At 29.5% G+C, this 23,689-nt stretch overlaps 1 protein-coding gene across 2 annotated transcripts; it reads left to right on the top strand.

Moving 5' to 3' along the window:
• The first annotated feature begins 573 nt into the window (after positions 1-573).
• LOC100164783 (pollen-specific leucine-rich repeat extensin-like protein 1) lies at positions 574-13,378 on the top strand. Of its 2 annotated transcripts, none has more exons than XM_001947360.3 (2): positions 574-810; positions 11,704-13,378. In XM_001947360.3, exon 2 carries the CDS (start codon positions 11,714-11,716, stop codon positions 12,854-12,856), a length of 1,143 nt encoding a protein of 380 aa, XP_001947395.2. In that variant the 5' UTR covers positions 574-810; positions 11,704-11,713; the 3' UTR covers positions 12,857-13,378. The 2 variants fall into 2 exon arrangements, with proteins under 2 accessions (XP_001947395.2, XP_029346978.1); XM_029491118.1 differs by lacking the exon at positions 574-810 and adding an exon at positions 10,750-10,770.
• Positions 13,379-23,689: the final 10,311 nt, after the last annotated feature.

The raw sequence follows: 23,689 nt of genomic DNA, 5'->3' as shown, positions 1-23,689 counted from the left end.
TTGTGTGAAATCAAAGCGAATGTACATATATTTTGGTCTATATACCTAAATGTTATATAATCATATTTTCTGTACACCATGTGACGGAATCTCGAAACCGATACAAATACATACAAGAATCTGCATGGAAATTATAAATAGTTTTAAGGTATCCTCACAGGCTATTTGAACAGTCGACCCGCCGTGGCGCCGATGCGATGGCCGAGAGTTTTGTGTCCCCGACCTTTCGAAAACTATGTAAAATCATTCCCGAGTGTTCCCGAGAATGAATCACACACACACACACACACACACACACACACACACACACACACTACGATGACTAGGTCATGTTATCATAATGTAACCAAGGCCGCTGGTTCTCAAAAAAATAAAATAATAATAATAACTATTGGTAAAAAAATGTTTAAAAAACGCATAGGAATTTATATAATATATTGTAGTATATACCTACATATTGCGATCGAGCCGTGGTAGGAAATTTATAACCGATCATCACATCGCGGCTCCCTCCATGCATGTCATTGACCACTTTTACACCTACGTAGCCTACTCCTCTTAATGCCTGTATAAATACCTGGGTCTGCGGCCACCGACCGATTCAACGCATACGTTTTTGTCACAAGACTTAAGTGAAAATACATCAACATACGCTCTTCATTCTAAAGAAATTGTATACCGTGTCAGACTTTGCCCACCGTCATTTACGGGCACTTTAGAACATTGATTTTTATCGGTGTAACTGAAAACCATTTTCGTCACAGGACAGTGTGTCCGTACATATTTTGCTTTATACTAGAAGAACCACAAGTAAGTACCGTGATACAGTTATTATTGTTATTATTATTATACGTACCTATATTACTACATACCTACCTTAAGTAACATTTGCGTATGGTGTACATAATGCAATAAGACGTTTCCAAAAGTTTTAAGTTAAGAACAAATCTTATTATCTTCATAAAAGTAAAGATTTTTAAAACTATATCAATAAAATAAAACGGTTTTGTATATTGTATTAATTAATTATTTTAAATTAATTATATGTAATTAAATTTAAAAAAAAAACAGTTCATTAGAATCACCCACGTGTACATTTAAATCTTATTAAAAATAAGTTAAGTTAGTTTACAAAGTACAGTTATTTATTTTAAAAAAATATTAAAATTTATTTTTATGATATGGTATATTATACTCCAATAGAAATTTGAATTAATTTAAAATTATTTAGTTTCTAAACTAGATAGTGAGGAAGTCAAACAGTATGATTGAACATTAAATTATGTCTTCTAAGATCGATTTATGTTTGTTAAGTATGAATGACTATACTGTATGACTATAAATAAAATAAATTAAAAATGTATTCTTAAGTTTAAAAATTAAGTTTATTATCTTAAGTCATGTGAATAGTGAACTGTGAACAATAGTGAACTGTATCACCTTAGTAGTCATATTAAAAATACATGTTACAATTTTATCTCACTCAAAACCGAAAATCAATTAGAAATTTAAGTACAAATTAATTCTAATTTCACTATGGAATATCTTAAATTCATTGAAGGTAGATATTATATTAGGTACCTATATTATATTATTTTGTTCAAGAATTTAGGTTTACGTAGGTACACAAAAAGTATTTTGATCTTTATACTTGAATAAATTGTATAAAAAGTTTTCAGTTTAGAAAACATACCTACCTTTGTCTCTTTTTACACAATTCGTACTTTTGTTTACCCACTATTTATTTTATCGACATTTGTTAGACATTTCTCATTTTTAGTTGAATTTCGAACGATTTATATGCATATGAAATGAAAAAATTGGTTGGGAAACTGAGCTACGAGAAAATCGGTTTAAAAAAACTTCTAATCTCACGGGACTGTGGTAGCAAACATAACAGCAATTCCGTTTGCCCGTGTCTGTGTGACAATTCTCTAGAAACTTTCGTATAAAAAACTAAAATCTGAATTTCTATTTATTTATACGTCAATAAAATGTATATATTCAATTACCTCAGGTACAACGAATGGTTTTATGCTATTCCTAGACAGTTTTTTTTTTTTTATTATTATTAATGTGTGTAGGTACATTTATTATTCCGATAACAACTTACTTATGTCGTCTAAGACATGAAAGGCTCACGCCATGCTCTACGTTTTTATTTTATTTTTATTGCCATCATGCGTGTTACTGTCCAAAAAAATGCATTTAATACAGTCGCAGAGAACGATTTACACTAAATCATTTTTAACGTTTAATACCTTCGCTACAGCCTGTGACGTTGTTTTAGTGTACCCCACACAGTATTTGGAAAAATGTACAATGTTTGCTCATTATAAAAACATTTTATATTTACAGTTTACAAATAAATATTTTCATAAACGTTATTTGTCTACATTTTTATATTCTCATATAAAAATTGTTTTTAAAATTACTGCTTTCTTGGGGAAAAATATTTCTGGTACTTTTTTATTCCTTAGCAATTATAGGTTGGAAACCTATCCTTCTATAAACGAGTTCATTCATTTTTTTTTCGAAAATGTATATTTGTAACTATTATTCGTACATAAAATAAACTAAAAATGGGATTTAGTAAGGTACTTAATGAAAAGTTTATTTCAGATGTTTAGAGATATAATAAAGTTAATAAATTATAAAATTACATTTAGCACGAAATACAACAGTAATTTTTATTTTTGCAATTTTAGTAAGTTATTGAATATAGACCATGTCTCTACCCCATTTAGTAGGTACCATAATAATGTTATTTAACATTTAGTGCAGTGTCAGATATTATGATTATCAGATTTGATTGATTATGTATACCGAATAGTTAAATCTAATAACACACGTCAAATAATTTTAATTACATTAGGTATATATTCATTTTAGCTTAACCTACAGTGACTATCAGAAAACTGTATTTTTATTCTTTTTTACAAGTCAATTATCAAATATAAAGGTTGTTATCGATTGTCTGGACTTCTCTCGTTCACAGTAAAAAACCTATGTATATTACTGTACGCAATAATTATAAATTATAATATTATGATCGAATAGTATTATTATGATTATATTTAGCTATGGTTTCATTATTTTATTTAGAATAAAGTATACAGATCTACCTGTTCTCTGGTAGTAATAAAAGGCCTTTAACTTAAGACTTTTTTCGATTTTTAAATCGACTATTTTTAAACATATTAATTAAATAACTAACCAAAGTTATATATTATATTATATTATATGATTTGTATGTATTTAGATTGAAGTATTAGAAAATTCTAAAAAAAACTCATGTATGTTTTAAAACATTTAGCTTATAGATATACTCAGCTAATGTATTAATAAGTTACTTACGTTAAATGTATGATACTGTTTTTATTCGTAAAAATATGTAAGGTATCAGTACGTAATAGAACTTAAACACCGGAAATAATGTTAAAAATCACAATATTCACAGTTCACTATATGCTTTGAAATTTTAGCTCGTAAAGCATAATCAATTCAATTTGAGTATAATCATAAAATCAGCATCACTCGAAGGTACGTGGTAAGAAAGATCTGTGAAAATATATATCATACATCTTCTTTTTTTTTATTGCCGGTCGTTAAATTATTCAAAAATATTTCACCTTAGCTTACGCAATACCGAAATATTTTTATGTATTTTTTTTTTTTTTTAATTCGGTTATAATTCAATAAATCGGACCTTTCTATCGTTTATGAATCGCATACACATCAGCGTTGTCAATATTGACGAACATTTTTTTTTCCTTTCGGTGTCATTATCGTTTATAAGTGGGCTTTCGCAGCAGAATAAAAAATCATTATTTATGCCCAGGATTATGAAACGGAGGGATAAATATTGTGTTATTTAAGATAGGGTGTCTATTTTTTTTTTAATTTGGTAGATTTTTAAAAATTACCATCATAAAGTGTTGTAGTCTTAAATTAATATTTTAAGGGGTTATGTGAAACTTTTAAAGCACATTCCTACATACAAATAAAAACGGAATACCGCACTAATTTAGTATAGGTATGTGTATAATGTATATAAATTCATTATTATAAAAAAATAATAAACATCAAACGAGTACCCTAGCTAAACACTTACACCTTCCTCCCACACGGACCTTAAACATGTTACTGCATGTCTGGATCAATCTTCTTTTCGTAGCATTATTTAAAAACTTATCAGAATTTAATTTAAATTTGTTTTATTATTTTAGGATCAATATTAAATATTGAAATTAAATAATGAAATTTTCATTGATAATTAATAATAATTAATAACATATTATCTTTGTAATTCAAAATATCATAATAGGTACACACTGTATAAAATATTATGTAAAATAGCAACCATGAAAATTAATTGTATTATTTTATTGAACTAATGTATTAAACCAATTGTAAACTTAATATAATTTATTAATTCATTTTTTTCAACTTACACGTTATGTTATAATTGAATTTACTAATAATTTTTAAATAATACTTTACATATGGAGGTTAATGTTTTATATTTAGTTTAATTTATTAAAATTTACACCGATAAATTATTCTAACTTATTAAACTATTATAATGTGCAGGATAATATGTTTACATATAATGAAAGACATAGTATGAAGTCAATATATTTAAATAAATAATTCATATTCTCTCTAAATCATAAGTCATAACCAATAACCCGGAGTAATAATTTATCTCTCTATAGACACATTTCAATATATCTATCTGATGTTTACATTGAATGCATTCTCAATTTTTAATAATGTTTTATTTTTATATTTATAGTCAGTCTCACAACATTCCATATAACATGTTAGTTATTATAATGAATAATTAAATGTTTTTGTTCAATTGAGTTTTAAAGACAAATATTTCATATCGACGAATACCACGTAAATAAATAAACGTTGAAACTACCGCAAATAGGTTCAATAAATTTAATTATCCGGTGAAATAATACCTACTTATTTATTCAAATCAACTAAATAATATTTTATATAAGTACCTACCTATCACTAACGACCTTTATAACAGTAATTAATTTTGAAGATTTTTTTTTTTTTAATTTCTTCATTTGACTAAGAGCACATTATACTCGTACATTTCTCCGTCAAAAATATCACAGATGAAAAAAATACTCATTAAAATCTTTTCTCTGCGTCACCACTATTATGGTGCTTAATATTTTCTTTTGATCAACGCTCTTATCGTTTGATTGATTATACCGGTAATGGTTATTTTTAAACTAAACCATACATTTTTTAAATCCTTTTTAATTAGATATTCTCTTACTGAAACCCTTAAATATGCTTGAACAAGATTTTGTTTTCAATTTAATATTAATTTAACATTATTAAAAATATTTTAAAATGTATTTTTTATAGGACACTGTATTATTTAGATCACTGAATTTTAATAATATATTCAAAGAAAATTTATGGAAAGATAACATCCATTCATGATATCTTATAACTTATAATAGGACAAATCCATATCCCTATGAATTATAAATTATTAATAATTGTACTTAAATATTAGTTTCAAGATAACAATCAGTGCTTATCAATAGTATACACATTATTAATAAACTTTTTTGTGATTAATTGCATATACTTCTGTACCAATTAGTTTTTTTGTTATTATGTATTCACTAATATAGGTCTTATGAATTAATATATTAAATTAAATAATATATATTTTAAGGAATAAATCAAATTCGGGAGACGGAAACTATGTTGTAATTTTAGAATTAGATCGATTAATTCCATTTCCAGAAGGAAATTTCCATTTAGTATTTTTTACAAATTAACTATGTGAGACAATCATATTAAATTTACTAGTTACTAGATACTCGAGTTTATATAACATGACAGTTTTTATATTGAAATCTAGACAACTTAAAAAAGTCATAATTTGCTAAAGTTTTGAGAAATTATAGTAAAGTTATAGCAAAATATACGATAACAAGCATAAATCTGTAAACTGTTATGACGCAACATTGTTGAAATACTAAAACTATAATAATGTTATAAATATAGTCTTATAAATTGTTATGTACCTATTACCTACATTATATTTATAAACGATATATTTAAAGTGTTAACATGCATCAAATCAAATAAAGTGATTCGAATAAAATTAAATAAATTGAAATGAACAATAAATGAAATTACGAACTCACTTTACAATAAGATAATTGGGCCTTCACCAATTTGGGAACGGTATACAGTACACATAATAATTATTACGCTACTGCTTTATTGGTAAGATCGCTATCGTGAAGAGTTGAGTTTTTTTTTTTATTAGTGATCGTAAATAAAAAACTTGTACGATGGCAAATGATCGAACAGATGGACATGATCAGCGCTAGTATAGATTCGTCTATAACATCATAGCGCAACAATAAGGTAATATTATAATATGTTTCTCAACTGACATATTTATGACTTTGACATCATTCAAAAATAAAACTTCGGCTTTCATAATAATTTGTCTGTCTGGCTTGTAGATTTTAGTTTTTATTGAAATGAAATTAACTGTGAACAAATTTGGTAAACATTAAAGAAGTTGGTACTTAACGCTTTACGCTATAGCTTAAAAATTCATTATATTCCAGCCACTGCCGTTGTCAACACGTTTGAAGTTGTTTGATGTTTAGAGACTAGACGATGACATGGTATAAAGGATTAGTTTTAATACTTAAAGAGTTTTCTTAAAATATTGGCTTTTGTAATGAGCGTGTAAACGAAATGTGCTAAAAGTTTACGTGTTAATATTATATTATCGATGACCTACCTACATGTCCTACTACAAAGACAGTAGTCATTATTCTTGTGTATTGTAGTACTTAATAACATTATATTATAATAAGTATAGCTATTCGGTAAATTTGAGTTAAGAACTATTAATGTTAAAAATCATAAAAATATAATTACAAGATTTTTGATTTATATAATATATTGGGATTTTTAATGATATTCTCGTTTTTTGAATAGATAATAAATTATGTATTATAGATATGGGTCGAACTGTTTAAAGTTCGAAAGTCAAACATTGTTTTAAAAAAACCAAACGAACAGAAGTCGAATAAAAAGTTAGAAAATCTAAAATTAATCTAAAAAAATGTAGGTACAATTTCCAAAAAAAAATTGGAACGTCATCAGTTTTATATTTTGGTTTGACATAAAACTAAAAAGTTTGACTTGTAATTTTTATTCAAAAGCTTGGTTTGAATTCAGTTCGGTATTAAACTAAATGTTTGGTATGGGTTCGGATCGATGTTTAACATAATATCGTTCTGTTCAAGTTCGGCATCACACTGAATTGTTCAGATCGACATATGATTAAAAAGTTCGGTTTGAGTTCGATTCGACTAACTGTTAAAATGCTCGGTTCGAGACCATATTTCTGAGTTCTTCCCACCTCTAATGTATGGGGTATATTATGGTATATTCGTATTTCGTATTGTATACTCAAAACCAATAAATTTCAATTCGAAATTAGTCTTGTATTATTCGTATATTTATGGCATCTGTGCTTTTTGTTTTCAATTTTTTTTTTTCTATAAGTCAATCTATTACCAACATTTTAAAATCTATTGTGTAATTTGAGTTTTGTGCCTCAAAACATTGGTAACAAAAGTCGAGATGATAAGTTATAAATAATGTCATATACACAATGCATTCGATTAAGAAAGTTCACAAGTCGTTTATTATAGTGTGAAGCGTGTGAATAAACCGTAAATTATATATAACATTCGATTTAACTGAAAGGACAGGATTTGAGAATGGCCATCGTCCAAACGACTTTTCTCAAACGATTTACATCGTCAGAGCAGAAAAACGTCGGATCAATCTAGTTAACGTGCGCCTCGAAACGGATAAACGCTTAGATCATAATATACCTATACGTAAATACGATGTGAGGATAAACGCGTTACGGCGACGACTGCACGTGCGTTGGTCCGGTAACGTTAACGTTGTTATGATAATAATTTATAATATAATATGTGAACGGGTGTCGTAACACGCGTGTATAACGTGTGTAGGTACCTATTAACAGTAACGCGCATAACATTATTAACTTCGCCGTGGTCATTATTGCAATGCAGCCGCGTGTAATAAGTGTGTTTTGGCCACCGAGGAGAAGGTTACGTCACGGGAGCGTCTGGTCGAAAGGTGATTCGACGTGTAGGACGCATATATGTATGTCGAAAAATGAAAACATTTGGCACGCAATTATTATTATTATTATTATTATTATTATTATTATCGTTATTAATATTAATCGACTCGACGACTTCCGCGTGACTTCTATATTATTATGTGCGTCCGTGTAGAATACACTCGTCGTCGATTATGTGCAGAGACGCGCCTGGCCAACGGATGATTGATTGCCCCCCCCCCCCACAGGCCCGCCATCGGCGACACATGGGCGAGTGATTATTAAATTTGTTTTTTACTTCGGTTTAGTCAAGACGCCAACTAATATACAGCTGTAATGCCGTGCGAAACGGCGGCGTTCATCGCTCGTGTTTATCTCCAAATCGCGACGAATAAATCTGCGGACACGGACTGCACGTGATCCACCTAACCGTATTCCGTATTGTACCCTGGTATAATATGACGTGTATTTTTTGTTAGTTGTTACCGTTTATTTATTAATTTTTCTCCCCACGCAGCGTTATAATATCCAAACGTACCCTACTTCCGTTTTGAAAACGCGCACTGACCGTTCCGACAATCCGACCGGATGAGTCGCGAAACGATCAAAAACTAGTATAATTTATTATATTTTAACGTCATTAAATCCAATATAAAAACTTTAATGCGTGGGACACGATAATTTTTAATAATATTCACGAATCGATAGGGCCAGCTATTTTCCGAAGTTTAGTTTATCGAACACTGAGGTATTCAATCACACCTAAATATTCTCCGGTTGAATCTAAAAAATTATCCGTTTCCACACACCTAACCAATCGATGGGAGAAAAGACCAATATTAGCATTGAGATACGTTTTGTTAAAAATATTATTTTCTATGCAAACTAAGCACACGATGGGAAGTCGTCTTTCATAATATTATAACTATACGTTTTGAGACTGCTAATGGTAACATATTTGTCGTTATTTCCAATGACATTTGTTTGAAATCTTTATTTAGTTTGCTTATTTTCGATAATTTTCGACACCCATGCTATATAGAACGAAATAAGAAATCGTGTTATGGTATTCCTTATATAAAAAGACTTATTTGTTTCGATATGCCATTTTACTCGAATATATTTTAAACTACTGATCTCAAATTTGCTACGTTGTACGCTTGTAAGAGTAAAACAGTGACAATATATGCGAGTAAACAATTAGATATCGTATTAAAATACGATTTCTAAAATACGATATACCTAATCTTTATTATAATTTATGATATTTAGAAAATGTCAATAAAATATTATTATACAATGTTTAATATATTATATTGACAGTTTTGGGTCAACTTCTGATTGTTAATTTAAAATAGTATTGAATAACAAATTAACATATTTCGATGTTCGTTTTAAAATTACAATAATTGGGAAGATCGCCCAAAACTAGTTTAAACTATAAAACGCAGTAGTGACATAAATTTAGAGAAATCATCACTGGGCCAAGGTCCATCAAAATTAATACTTCTGGTACTTATCAACTTAAAATGCAGACGACTGTTGTTCTTGAATTGCATGCCGTGGATAACATCACTACGTCGAAGGAAGGATGCGACAAATTCCAAGGGAGTTACACAATATTGTTGCGTAAATCCAAAAAATGGGCAGGTGGTTGGAATGTCAAAGAGAAAAAATCAATAATTTTGTAAAAAAATGTATAATCTTCCCTCGAGTTTGTTGCAACTGGTTTCCACATTTTTCAATTAAACGATCTCGTATGCAATATTATTCTCCCCGATATTATGCCAAAAATAAAAACTCGAATAACCCGTTTCAAAATCCGGGACGATAAAAAAAAAAAGTCACCGCCATTCGAGATGACCGGGTTTACTTTTTACCTGTCGGGTAATAATATTATCTAAGACTATACCGAAAATAGTTACATAGTCCTACGGTCAATCATATTCCACACAGTTCTATACTTCTATATATTATATCTAATAGTCAGTAATATGATATTATAATGTACGCATGCGCAATATGACACGCTCACTAAAGTGTTTAAATTCTCGAAAGCAGTACCAGATACAATCAATAGTGGTTTCGATAACTGCACACCGTTGAAAATAAAATACGTTCGTACATTACATAACCACATGTCTCGAGTTAAATGTAATATATGTTCAATCAAAGTAGGTAGCTGGCTGGCGCAAGCACATGCCACAATGAGTTATCGGTTTTGATTACGAATTTACATACGGGATTTATCATCGGTGGACATACTCTTAGAAACCCAACGAAACATAATATTATAATAATAATAATAAGAAGAAGAAGAAGAAGAAGAAAAAGAAGAAGAACCGTGTACGCCGTTCGGCATAATATTATAATATTATATGATATATCGGAACTGGACGTGGTCCAAAAGTCCAGCTGTTCTCGCGTCACTGACCACGGTATAGCTATAGGTAATAATAATAATGAAAAAAAAAAAACTCCTGTCATTAAACACGGTATTGGCGTACACAGCTTGTCGTCCAGTATATTATGATGCACTTGCAATCGTCGGAGCTCATCGTGTCGGCGGTACATCCGTGATGAATATTATAGGTGTAAGTCATATATAAATACATATTGTATATGCCTGCTCACCCAGGGGAGTTGGCACGTGAGTGTAAAACGGTTCTACTGTTACTAATTTCGTGTTTTTGTTTTTTATAGCTAATATATAATATTATTAAATTAATAGGTTAGTTTCCACTAAGTAGTTAACCAATTTTAAACGATAGGTACCTTATTAAAGCTACCTAACTACAAAATCCCGCCATCGACAAAACAATAACCTAACCTATTATGATAATTTTAGTACTTTTGTGGTCGATCGGTAGATTAATTTACTAACAACACTACAACACGGTTATCATTAACCCAAAAAATATAACTTAGTATCTATGCCTACATAACATTAGTAAGACCTTATAAGTTATATTATTATAATGAGCACATTGTAAATACATAATATGTAAATATGTATAATATGTATAATGCATTATATGTTTATAATTAATTAATTAATCAAACATAAAAAATTGAAACAGTTAACCAAAAAAATTGTAATCTATGATTTAATATATTATAATGTATTTAATATGTTATTGCATATTATACTTTATAACACAACCGTTATTAAAATGCTTAGATTCTAGGGTAGTGGCATATTTTATCTAAGATGACCATCAGATAAGTATCCTTTAATACTTATCTAGATAATTAAAATATGAATAGTAATTTGTAATAATTTATTATAATATATAAATAATTCATCACTGGTAACAAAATTATATTATGTGATTATTTTTATATGCGTGTGGCAATGGTATAGACTCGGAATAGTAAACTACTATCCTAAACCCTTAAATTCCTTCTTCCATATTCGATCGCACCTCTAATTATATACTTAATATTATGTAATGTGTTGTTGTAATAATATTGAAACTATTTAAGGGCTGAGACGCACTAACAAAAGATATTTCGCTGTTTTCCAGGTAAAACATCATGAACAGATTCGGCCAAATGTCGTTGATACTCTTGGTAGTGGCAGCGAGCCACGTTTACGGACAAGTGCAGACCAGCACGCCTTGTTCACTGTCGTTCTACCGGTACCTGTTCAATTTGCCCGGTGAGAAGATACGACCTAACGTACCAGAAGGAACTTACATGTTCGGCAAGCGAGTTGGCCCGGCTACACCGGAAGGTCAAGCCTCAGACAACCTGCCATCCATCATCAAACCTGCACCGTCGTACGAAGCTCCTGTGTATCTTCCGCCACCAACTACCACAACCACGACCACGACTACTACATTGAGACCGTCCACGGCGGCACCAGAGTACATACCACCACCACAGAACCCATACTACCCGTCCGAGTCCATCAACACGGTATCAGTGGTACAGCCCGCCAAACCAGCATGCGACCACCCGGAACACGTGCACGTCGTGGACACCGGGCTCTTGCCACCATACCAGACCAAGTTCCAGCCACAACCCACATTTCAGCCACAGCCCACGTTCTTCGTGCCACGTTTCGCCCCCCCACCCAAGCCACAGGTATCAGTATCCATCAGTGACAACGAAATATACTCCGAACAACGGAAACCCGTGGCCGTCCAGAGGTTTGCCGTGCCCACACCACCACCACAGTTCCTCCGACCATACATTGCACCGGCACCAGCTGCAGCCCCAGCTGAGGACTGTGATAAACACGTTCACGTGACCAGCACCACAACTACCACCACAACCACCACCACGACACCAGAGCCCGAGCCCAGCACCGAAGGGGTGGTTGAGACTCGTCAGAACGAGATATCCATCGTACCAGATACCAAGCACCCAGCTGACTGTGGCCACAAGCACCACAACGTTGTTGTCCAGTCCCTAGGAGTTCCATCCACTGACTACGGTGTGGTTTCGGCCCCTGCCCTCGTCCCGTCTGCGTCCGCCGGCTATTCATACGACCGGCCCAGCGAGCCGTTAGCGTATCCGTCAGCCGCAACCGGTTACAATTACCCCAAAGCCAGCCCGTCGTTCGAGTATCCAGGTGCGTTTTCAGCACAGGGCACCGCCTTGTTCGAGTCCGAATCACCTAAGTCGTCTCCCAGTGGAACCGAAGATGGTGACCTGGTCATCCTCAAGGTCTAGAACATCCTAACCTCCGTGTGTGGAACAGAAATAAAAAAAAATCATAAAAATATATTATACATTTATAACACACTTCAAAAACACACAACACGTACTTATGTGTGTGTGTGTGTTTGTGTGCCTACATGACGCCTCCTTAGTGTATTAGCCAACCGAAAAAATTGGCATTGTAACACCATCACCATATTAGATTATTATATTATACATCATAATTATATAAATTATATTAGTATTCGAATCATTAGTATTTAGTTTCATAGGATAATTATGCGTTCACCCGCAATTTAGACAATCGATAAATAAATATATTATATTGTTACCATTAGATTTATAATAAAAATAATTTAGAACAATACTATTTGATATTATATTATATTGTTCGATATTTAAAAAAAAAAAAAAAATGTTTATATTTATTACCATTTTAATGTATTGATCACGTAAACTGAATGTATCATTTTTTGTTTGTTCATTACTTTAATTTCATTTTTTTAAATATACTTTAGTCAAGTTTTTTAAGTATGTGAATTGAATTATTTTTCCAGTTTTCTTAAATTGATATACTTACGTCATATATAAACAATATAAAAATACAAATTTCAAGGATTTTTTACTCTAAATAAATGTATTTTGTAAGAGCTAGACAGCGAGTATGAGAACATTTATTGAAAAAATGGTAGTTAAAAAAAAATATGATAGTTAATTCTATACTTTAGAATTTGGTGCAGGGAAGTGGAGTTTTAAATAGTATTAACAATTTTAATGTAATGATAATTGCATCATTAGGAACATGGAAAACATTAAGAGCAGAGTTAAACAGACATACAATAATAGTACATAATGATTGTGAAGGAATCTGACAATTATAATTGGATCATGAACATAATAAAATATTATATTAGAATTGTTTGACTAGGTATGTACATATTTAGTTGGATGATAGATGGAGAGATGGTGGTGATTAAATTAATATCCTGTATATAAATTATAATGTTACTATGTAAAACTTTGTTTATTAATAAATAGTCCAAAATACTATATGTCAGTTTTAAAAAAAATATTGTATCACACATTTTTAGCTTGATTTATTTTTTCTATGGAAAGCACGCATTTAAAATAATTGAAAACATTCGTAATATAGGTACATTATACAATGTTAATTTTTTTGAGAGATTTATGTAAAAGAAAATATTGATATGCCTTTTTTATTTTATCATATGCGTTGGGTACAAATGCTGACATTACTAGTAAATGTTAGTATAAATTATAGAAAGATTGATGTGGAAAGTTTAAGAATTTAAACTACCTATTGTAGAGATGTCCTGGGGCAACGCGCCTTATTTTAACTTTAAATGTGCAGTCCTATTGATTTGTGAACAGAATCAGCGTACAACGGTATGTGACGTAAAAATGCTTGTTGTTTAGGTTTATGATATAATAGATTTTATATGTCTGTATTATTAAACCTATAAATCAACTTAGGTACCTGCAATATATCATATAAAGTCATAAATTAGTATTTTCTTAGACAAACCATCGTTAGTATTATTATAATATTTGGACCAACTATATCACCAAACAATATATTCTTAAATAGTTATATCAACAAATGATAAATCATTATAAAACTAAAATTTTTGATTTTGTAACATTCGAACATACAGATAATCCGAGCGCCCAGTGGTGTCAAAATGTTTTGATTTTACAAATATATAATAAAATATACGTTTTATAAAAAAAAAAACTCAAGGCAATACAATATATCAGATAAAATTTGAGTGCAGATTTTCTTGAAATATTTTAATTTCTAAATTACCTAGTAATTGTATTATTTAATGATTTGTAAACTTGCATAGAATTTATCGTTAGTATTTGTCTACTTTTTATCCTAGCTACGACAAAGATTTGACTATATTGTAGACACTTGAGTTCCCTAATTAATTACTATACGGATTATTGTTTTAAAAAATATTTAATAAAACCAATTAAATTTCCATTTAAAATATCGTAATAAAATATTATAGTATTGTGGACGCAAATGGTGGTAAGATTGATGCGTACCTACTAACAAGTGTTTAAGTGCTATCTGGATGTGTGATCTTTGTTATTAATATTAATTATTATTAAATGCAATTAACCAATTTAATCGCCGTACACTTTATACCGATAACAACGAAAATGAAAAACTAGTTCACACGCCGCGGAAATCTAATTTTAGCTCAAAGACTTCAAATATGCACGATATAACTGAAAAATTACGGAAATTAAAGTATTTGGTTAAATTATAAATTATGTTATGGTTCACTGCTTTAATTTGCTTAGGGTCATTCTTATAATGTCCGGTTAAGTGCCGGTTAAGACTAACCGGCAGAATTCCATCGGTAACACAAAATAAATTCTGTCAGTTAGCGTTTCCAGACACTTAACCGGAGATTGTAAGAACAATGTGTATTAGTGTATAAAGTACCTAGATAAGTCACGTTCGTGAAATAACACAATTTCATACTAACATAATATCATATATATTTTTATATACACATATTTTTTTAAATCCTAAAATAGTAACAACTAACAATAAGGAAATACTACTAAATAAACTTAATTTTTTGTTTTGACAGTTTGTTTTTTCCTCATGTAACTCAAGTGCATAAGGAAAGTTACTTACGCGCCTAATACGACATTCGGTAAATAATCACCCGGCCAGGAGTCTAACTCATTTGCAATTGTTCTGAATACAATTTAATAAGTAGTTTTTATACAATCCTACAAGTATTTTCACTATCTGTAGAGTGCCCCATCCAAAAAACTCGGCAATCAATGACTCATATTCATTTTTTAAATTTATATTATTAAAATAAAATAAATATTTTATTGCTTTAGTGATTAAGGTAGGTACTTATAATATAATAATATTATTTATATTATGATAGTATTTAATACAATACAATTACTTAATAAAGTTATTTATACTTTATATCTTATGAACATTGGAACTCTAATTATTTTATACTCTCATCTACGGACTAATAATTAAATTTACTCATGTTATTTAATGATAATATTTAATTATACTGACAATTACATTTTTGATCATATAGTTTATCTATAAGTTATCGTCAATTAATAATCAGACTCATTTTAATGACAATTTTCACATTTCTCCAAACAAAAGGTTTGAATTATTATAAACTAAATAAACCATACGGAATACATTAATGGTATTTTATTATTCTTAACGAGAACAATACAATTTTTAAGTTTAAATCAATTATTACACACTCATATTATTATATACCATTCAATGTTCATATTTGTAACTTTGTCCTTAATCAATATAGCGTATATTTGAGTATTTTAAAAGTATTTTAAAAGTATGAAATATGTTCAATTTATAAATCATATAGAAGTGTACTTATAATCACCAAATTCCGTATACACGAGGAAACATGAAAAAACATATCTTAACAAATGGACTGGCACTGGAAGGTGTCCCGGACTCCATTGAAACTTAAATAATTCGAGTTTCTTAAGAAGTTAAATATTTATAATGTAGTTCCAGTGTTTGGCAAGTTCCTTATAAAAAAGAATTCGTTCCTTTGTCGTTCCTTTTTTAGTTACAAATAAAATAAAAAATCTTATTTAGGTAATCATTAATGTTTTTTTTTCGTATTATGCATACTTCTTTAATTTTAATTTATAATTTATAACTACAAGTAGGTACATATTTTATATGTTTATGCAATATATTATTATATATTTTGAGATTTTCTTCAAAATTAAAGTTTTGGCTAACATATGTCGATTGTCTTAACATCGATACTCGATAACAATCACTAATTAGGAATATAAATTATACGCATTAAACAAATATATCTTAATTTCAATTTTTACATACTTATCTGTGTAAATTATTGGAACTAGAAAAGAACGAACAATTTTGTTATTTTTTCTCAAAAAAAAAAGAACTAGTTCATTTTCTCGTTCTTTTTTTATAAAAAGGAATTCGTTCCAGGAATCCGTTCCTTTTGGAACTCGTTCCTTCCAAACACTATGTAGTTCAAAGTATAATACTATAATATATATAAAAATATATATTGTAGAAAAAATCATATATACAATGTGTTTTGTAAGGAGCTGTATTTTAATGGCCACAACTGTCAATGTATTCTTTAGATAAATAAAAATAAGTATTTTTCTATTCACAAACATAAGTGTGCTTCTGTTTTTCTTTGAATAGTATGGAAATAGCTGATGATTGATAAACCTATATGACTAAATAAAATAATTTTATAAGAGCTGACTCATAAGTCATAATAATTTAAAAACTGGATTTTAGCAATAAGTAATAAATACCTAAAATAAAATGTTTTTATCGAGTAAAAATATAGGGAAATATTCTTTTAATATTAGCTAACCCTTAAATATGGTTTTACAAACATTTAAATAATTACTAGTTATATTACAATTTAAATGTTACCTGTAACCTATAGTTTAAAACTTAGATAATAAAACTACAAGAAGAACAATTAAAATTAACTTTTTAATGTGTTAAATACTTAAATAAATGTGTAAAAAAACTGTAACTAATAAAAATAACTAATTAACAAATTGCACAAACATATTTCATAAACAATCCAACACATAGAACAATTTATGACAATAAAGTATACATTTTTATATAAACTACATTAAACAATTTTCTACCGAAAAAATGTATCGCACTATTACTTCTATACTGGCTGTGTATTAAAACGTTATAAAAAAATTCCATTTCCTATAAACAATTTTTTTTTAAAAAGTCGTTTGTTATTTATTGTTCAAAATGTAGAAATATTCCTAAAATATGTCGTTATGTATAAAATATTCTCTTACGTATAAATAATAAATATGCATATTGTTATGCAAAATAAAATTGTGTATGAATATTTGTTGAAAAATTAAACTTCGAGAAACCTCACCCGAATGATTTACTGCATAGCCTCAGTAAAAATATGTAAAAACATCACAATCACTGATAGTATCTAGTATCTATAGTCATAGTACGTAATATTAGATGAATCAAATTTCTACGTTATAACATGTAATTGGTATAGGTATTATGAAAATAAATGTCATTCAATTTATCAGTCACCAATTATAATTTGTACGATTTATATTAATGATAGTTTGCAGTAAAGATATGTATGGAGCTATAATATATTACACACATTACATATTGCCGCAATCACAGTTTCGAGACCCTAGGGCAAAAATATTTTTAAGGGCCTGTTCTGCTCACCGGGCTGCTGCAGATGCGGTAGATATGCATTTTCTAACCACGTATCGCTACACTAGTCTGTGGTCGGGTTGGCTTTGAGACCATACAATAATATAATTATAATATTATAATGTTGTTGTAGATTATGACGTTATTATAATTTACGCTTGAAAGGGCACGTGCGTGATTTGGTTCACTCTGCGACAAACATAGGTACATATTTGCGCGGAAGGCTCGCGTGTCGCCGGGCTTAATTTTTACGATGACAAAATGTGTGCGTTAAGCTTAGCTGCTTGGGGTCTAGGGAAGATGATAATAATAATATACAAACATGTGAAATTTCAGTATTGATTTTCAATATTCAAGCATGAGCTGGATATTTTTAGTAGATACTGCTAAATCAAAAATATTTAATATTTATTTATTATAAAAATACGCTCTTACTACTTTTAAATCTTAGTAACAAGATGTCGTTTCAAAAACTTTTATCAATCCCTCACCTAGTTATAATAGACATTTTTAAAATTTTTTTTTGCAAAAATGTTATTCAACGATGCCGTAAACTGTCTACTATATTTTTGAAATTTGCTCGGTAATCCTTCCATCAAAGAAATCAAAAAATATAAAATGTGTAATAAAAAAAGCGAATAATAATAACAACAGGTGTCGCCAGCATCTATGTACAAAAAACAGTAACATTTTCGATCCGGTGAATTATTGTTTTAATAATATTATGAGTATATATTATGTCTTGCGTATGAAGTATTATTTGCTTATACGACAACGTCCGATACAATAGTAAATTAATACAATTATATTATGATACAATTAATTATAATGAAATATTACCTTGTTATGGTTTACAATATATAATTATATTATGCAAGTCAGCGCACGGTGCGTGGTGACTCACGGTACGGCAATCGACAATCGGTATTTGTATTCCACATGTGACATATTTTGTGTGATCAGATGACATACGACAAGCGGCCACACGCCTCCACGAGTGATCGTTATAAATTGTGATTATCGGCCACATGTGTTATTCTCAATTGTCATGACATGCGTCCGTGGCCCGGCTATGCGACTTTATTATACAAAATATTGTATAATTATGTCAACGCTCTTCGTCCGGTATCTGATCCACTCCTTCTCAGGCCCTCTCTTCCGTCTCCAGTGGTGGGCCCTCAAATATTATATTATTTGTGAGCGAGGGCTATGCACTTCGCCCGTCAGGCATTCGTGATTTGTGCGTCCAGGCTGTTCCATATTATAGCAGTGCGTTAGTAGCGACTTAGAGATGGTACCTTTAGGGGTTCAACCACGTGTGACATAAGAGTCTTTCTTTAGCCGATGATGCATCACTAGAAGTTCAGATCGTCGGGAAGACATGACACTCTTATGTCGTTGACGCATGACCGTCATATCAGCGATCAGCGTAATATGCACCTACTGCACGGTCAACTGACGCTATAGCTAGTTATCGTGGCCATTAGAATATAACCGCGGTCCTTAGTCGTGACGAACAGTTTTTATCGTGTCCGTTACGAACAACACTTTCAACCATAGACGTGTGTACTATAATAAAATAATTATTATTTGCATGCGCAGTTAATTTATTATTATTAATATTTCTGTCAGTGGTCTGTTAATCGTATGCATAAATGTGACCCCCGCGCCCTGCCGCTGGCTAAAACTGCTTACGCCGGCATACAACAACAGCAGGCCTTGGCGCCCCTCGTTATTATTATTATTATTATTATTATTATCATAAAGACAGAATTGTTATTATTATTATTTATTAATATTATAAACCGTTTATCGTCTACTATTAATCGTATATTATTATTCGATATAATATTTCGCAATATCACCAACTCTGCTCTGTCACTTATTTGTGATGCAGAAGAAATGATATTATACATTTATACCTATGTATAATAATTTGTCACCCCACCGGACCATTTACATTTGGACGGACACATTAACATACCTTATTACAATTCAAATTATTATTTAAGGTTGGTAATCAAAAGATAAAAGATAAATTTCCGAGTTAAATCGGTTGATCGCGATGTATCATTTTTTGTTAATATCATAGTTTTTAAACATTTGCATTTGGGGTGCTTGCCTAGCGTGACATAACGTCTCCTCAGAATCGAATTCGTATGCAATGATTTAGGTATCATAGAATTCAAATATAACTTATCCATTACAATAATATGCTCGTCAACTACTGTTCAGCCCAGTGGTACCTATTTTAGTAAACGCTTTTTTATATTAAATATTGTATACTATTTACTATAGTGTGATTAGAAATTTATTCAGTTAAGTATAATACAATTGTTTAAGCCAATATGACATTCTTGTCATATTGTCATTCTTGTCATATTGTTTTGTATATGTATTTAAAAATTAAAAACAATTGCAAAGTAATCGAAATTTGTTATAAAGAAATTAGCAACGTCAATTCTAATATTGCACTCGTAGTTGTACGCCTTTGAAGAGTCATAAAAATCATTGACTGCGCTCAATCGTACTCCACCGGTTTTTACACCTCAGTTATTATTAATATAATACAATATATATTTAGGTATTATAGGAGCAAATAGGATGTGGAATATCCTAATTTTTGAAAATTATTCTCCCAATAATATTAGTCGACAACTATAGTTTAATTTATTAGTTGCATAAGATGTTATTTATTTTGCATAGCTGAGTTTCCTGTTTTGCTCGGGAAACATTATAAATTATAATATAATATTATTATGATACATTAATTATATTGAGAAAAAACCCAGATAAGTAGCTTTTGTAGAATATAATTGGGGTGTAACTTGTCTCATCGAGTTTCTATAGGACATTAGTAATGGCTCATGGACCATCGTATTCAATAACGGGTGGATTCGATTTAAATTAAATATATTTAATAACGCATCGAATAAATAAATAAATTCTGAACGGAAACAGTTTCTCAGACTCTACCAATCTAAGTTCTAAGGATATTTTATAATTTATGTATTTATTGCCCTACACTTATAGTAATAGTTGAATTAATATTTTCCAAAAACCACCTCATTATTATATCATATTAATATATTAAAAACTTTTAAATCTAAAAATTGGTCTACAGTTGAACGATATAAATAGATTTATGTATAAATAGCTTATTTCTTAATATTTTGAAAATTGTACCTTAGTGTATAGAAAATAATAATTTCATCATAACAAGTTTCAAGTCCCTAATATAGTAATATTAATATATTATGAATTACAATAAAATCTGTTGAAGAAAAGATAGCTATTTTCAGATTAAATATAAAATTGTGTTAAGTATATTTTTAAGTTTGAAAAATTAATTTTGATTTTTATATTTTTAATTTAATAAAAGAACTAATAAATATATTTTTAGGCTCTTTAATAGCTTATCAAACTATTTGATAGTGTTTATTGAAAAACTACTATTCGGTTACATAAAAATAACATTCGAATTCCTGCATGTTTTAAGTACCTATTTGATAATGCCCTTCACTACCTACACGTTATACACAGCGGAGCGATTAGTGTTTTTAGTATTAAAATATTTTATTTTTCATCAGATTGCAGTTGAGTTTCGCGTGTTTAGTTTTTTTACCTCACATATTGGCACTTACAAAATATATTCATGACAAAACAAAACAATGAAATAAAATAATAATATTATAAATAATGACGTGTTCCGAGTAACTCCATAGAGGCACCTATATTTTTTTTTTTTTATATTGTTCAATTCAACAATACAATAATATTTGATTTGGTTGAACACTGTGTAATACAGTAATTGTTTAGTCAGTTAAGTGCTTGCAGATATACCGAATACGCAATACAGTATATACCTACGTAGATCTGTAAACATAATGTGTTCCACTTTGTTATTTTTTTTCGTTTATGTTGTATATAAAAAAAAACCTACTCGCTGAGTTATGCTGTCCTCGCTAATCGAAAAAGCTCAAACACTATTTATGAGTGTGACATCTGCGGACATATTGCACATATAACCGTTTAGTTAAAAAATGAAAAAAAAAAAGGTCATTATTATGTTTACGTATAATATTATACAAACAAACACTAGCTGGCTAAATGATAGGTACACTGTTCTGATCTAAGTCAAGAAGATTAAATTTCGACGTTGAAAAATGAGTTAATTACGATGGGTCATCACAGTGGGTTGTCTACTGTTCCGAGCGACCATATTAAATACGTCATAACGGCCTCGTGTATATACGTGTGGCATTATTTTTAGAATTCTTGGTATTCGATGTCTCAAATAAAATACTCTTAAGTGGAAAAATTGTGCAATTTCAACTAAATTCTAAAAACCTCACCGTTATTGGGCTATGCGTTTTAATTTAAGAAACCATAAAATATATAAACAAATCTTCTCAGAGATAATTATAAATATAGAAATAATTTATTCTGAAAATTTTTTTTGCAAACCAAAGCTACATAAACAGTTATGTTTCTGAATATAATAATTAATAACTGAGCTGTCAGTCCATTGTCTGAATTACTGGTAATTTATCTACTGAAGTTTTAAAATTAGAACAAGAACGTTAAAATATTATTTTCTGCCAATTCATATTGTTTACATTTTAATAGTAGGTATAATATAAAATAGATACTTTGTATCTAGTATAGCTTTGAGTTATGCTTATTTGTAACTGGGTTGTAAATAATCATTATTGCCTCAAACATGAAGTTAGTTACTTTATAGTTTATATAGAGCAGCAGTTAAATGTTATAGTGTGTGATAGAAAATAGGTAGGTACTAGGTATTAAAAACTATATATAATATAAACCCTATATATTAATTTATTATAATAAATAAAGTACTATTTTTCTTAAAGGAGTATTTCCCACTATCGTATTTATTTTAAACGCTGATGAAAGTAATAATATTAAGTTATTGGATTCTTATTTTGTGATAATTATAACGTAACCAATTCAATAAATTATAATCGGTTTAAAGCTTACAACTTTAATTGCAGTAATTCGGCTTTTTACTTTTTTTGTAACTCGTATATTTATCGACTGAAACGAAAAACAGTTTTTCTATGTAATCGTAAATTGTACGTCAATACATTAATTTAATTCTCTCTATAGCTAATAGAACTTAGTGTATTTGCTCATCCTTTGATACGGACATTTTTAGTATCAAGTTATAAAATAAAATAAAAGTTCAGATAGCATATTGAAATGAACTCGTCTTTGATGAAACTATAATCAAAATCAATCTATAAACATAAACGGAATATGGCCAGTCATTCAAAACAAAATTTCAACGAATCCTATTCATTTGAAGTATTTATATAAAAAATAATATCAGTCGTGAGTGTTGAAATTCGAAAAACAATTTAATCAAGGCAGTTCATTTTACAAACTTTTATGTTACTCTAAAACTGCGACCAGTGCAAATATTAATAGTATAAAAAGTATTGACCAAAGATAAAATATCTATAATATATATATAAGTATATAACTTAAAAATGTGATATAGTGTATAGTGAAATTTGTATAACAAGGAGAATCATTTCTCC

This window comes from Acyrthosiphon pisum, chromosome A3 (assembly GCF_005508785.2).
Source record: "Acyrthosiphon pisum isolate AL4f chromosome A3, pea_aphid_22Mar2018_4r6ur, whole genome shotgun sequence".
Lineage (NCBI taxonomy): Eukaryota > Metazoa > Arthropoda > Insecta > Hemiptera > Aphididae > Acyrthosiphon > Acyrthosiphon pisum.
Note: the sequence above shows the minus strand (reverse complement) of the source record. Positions and strands in the feature narration are given on the sequence as shown.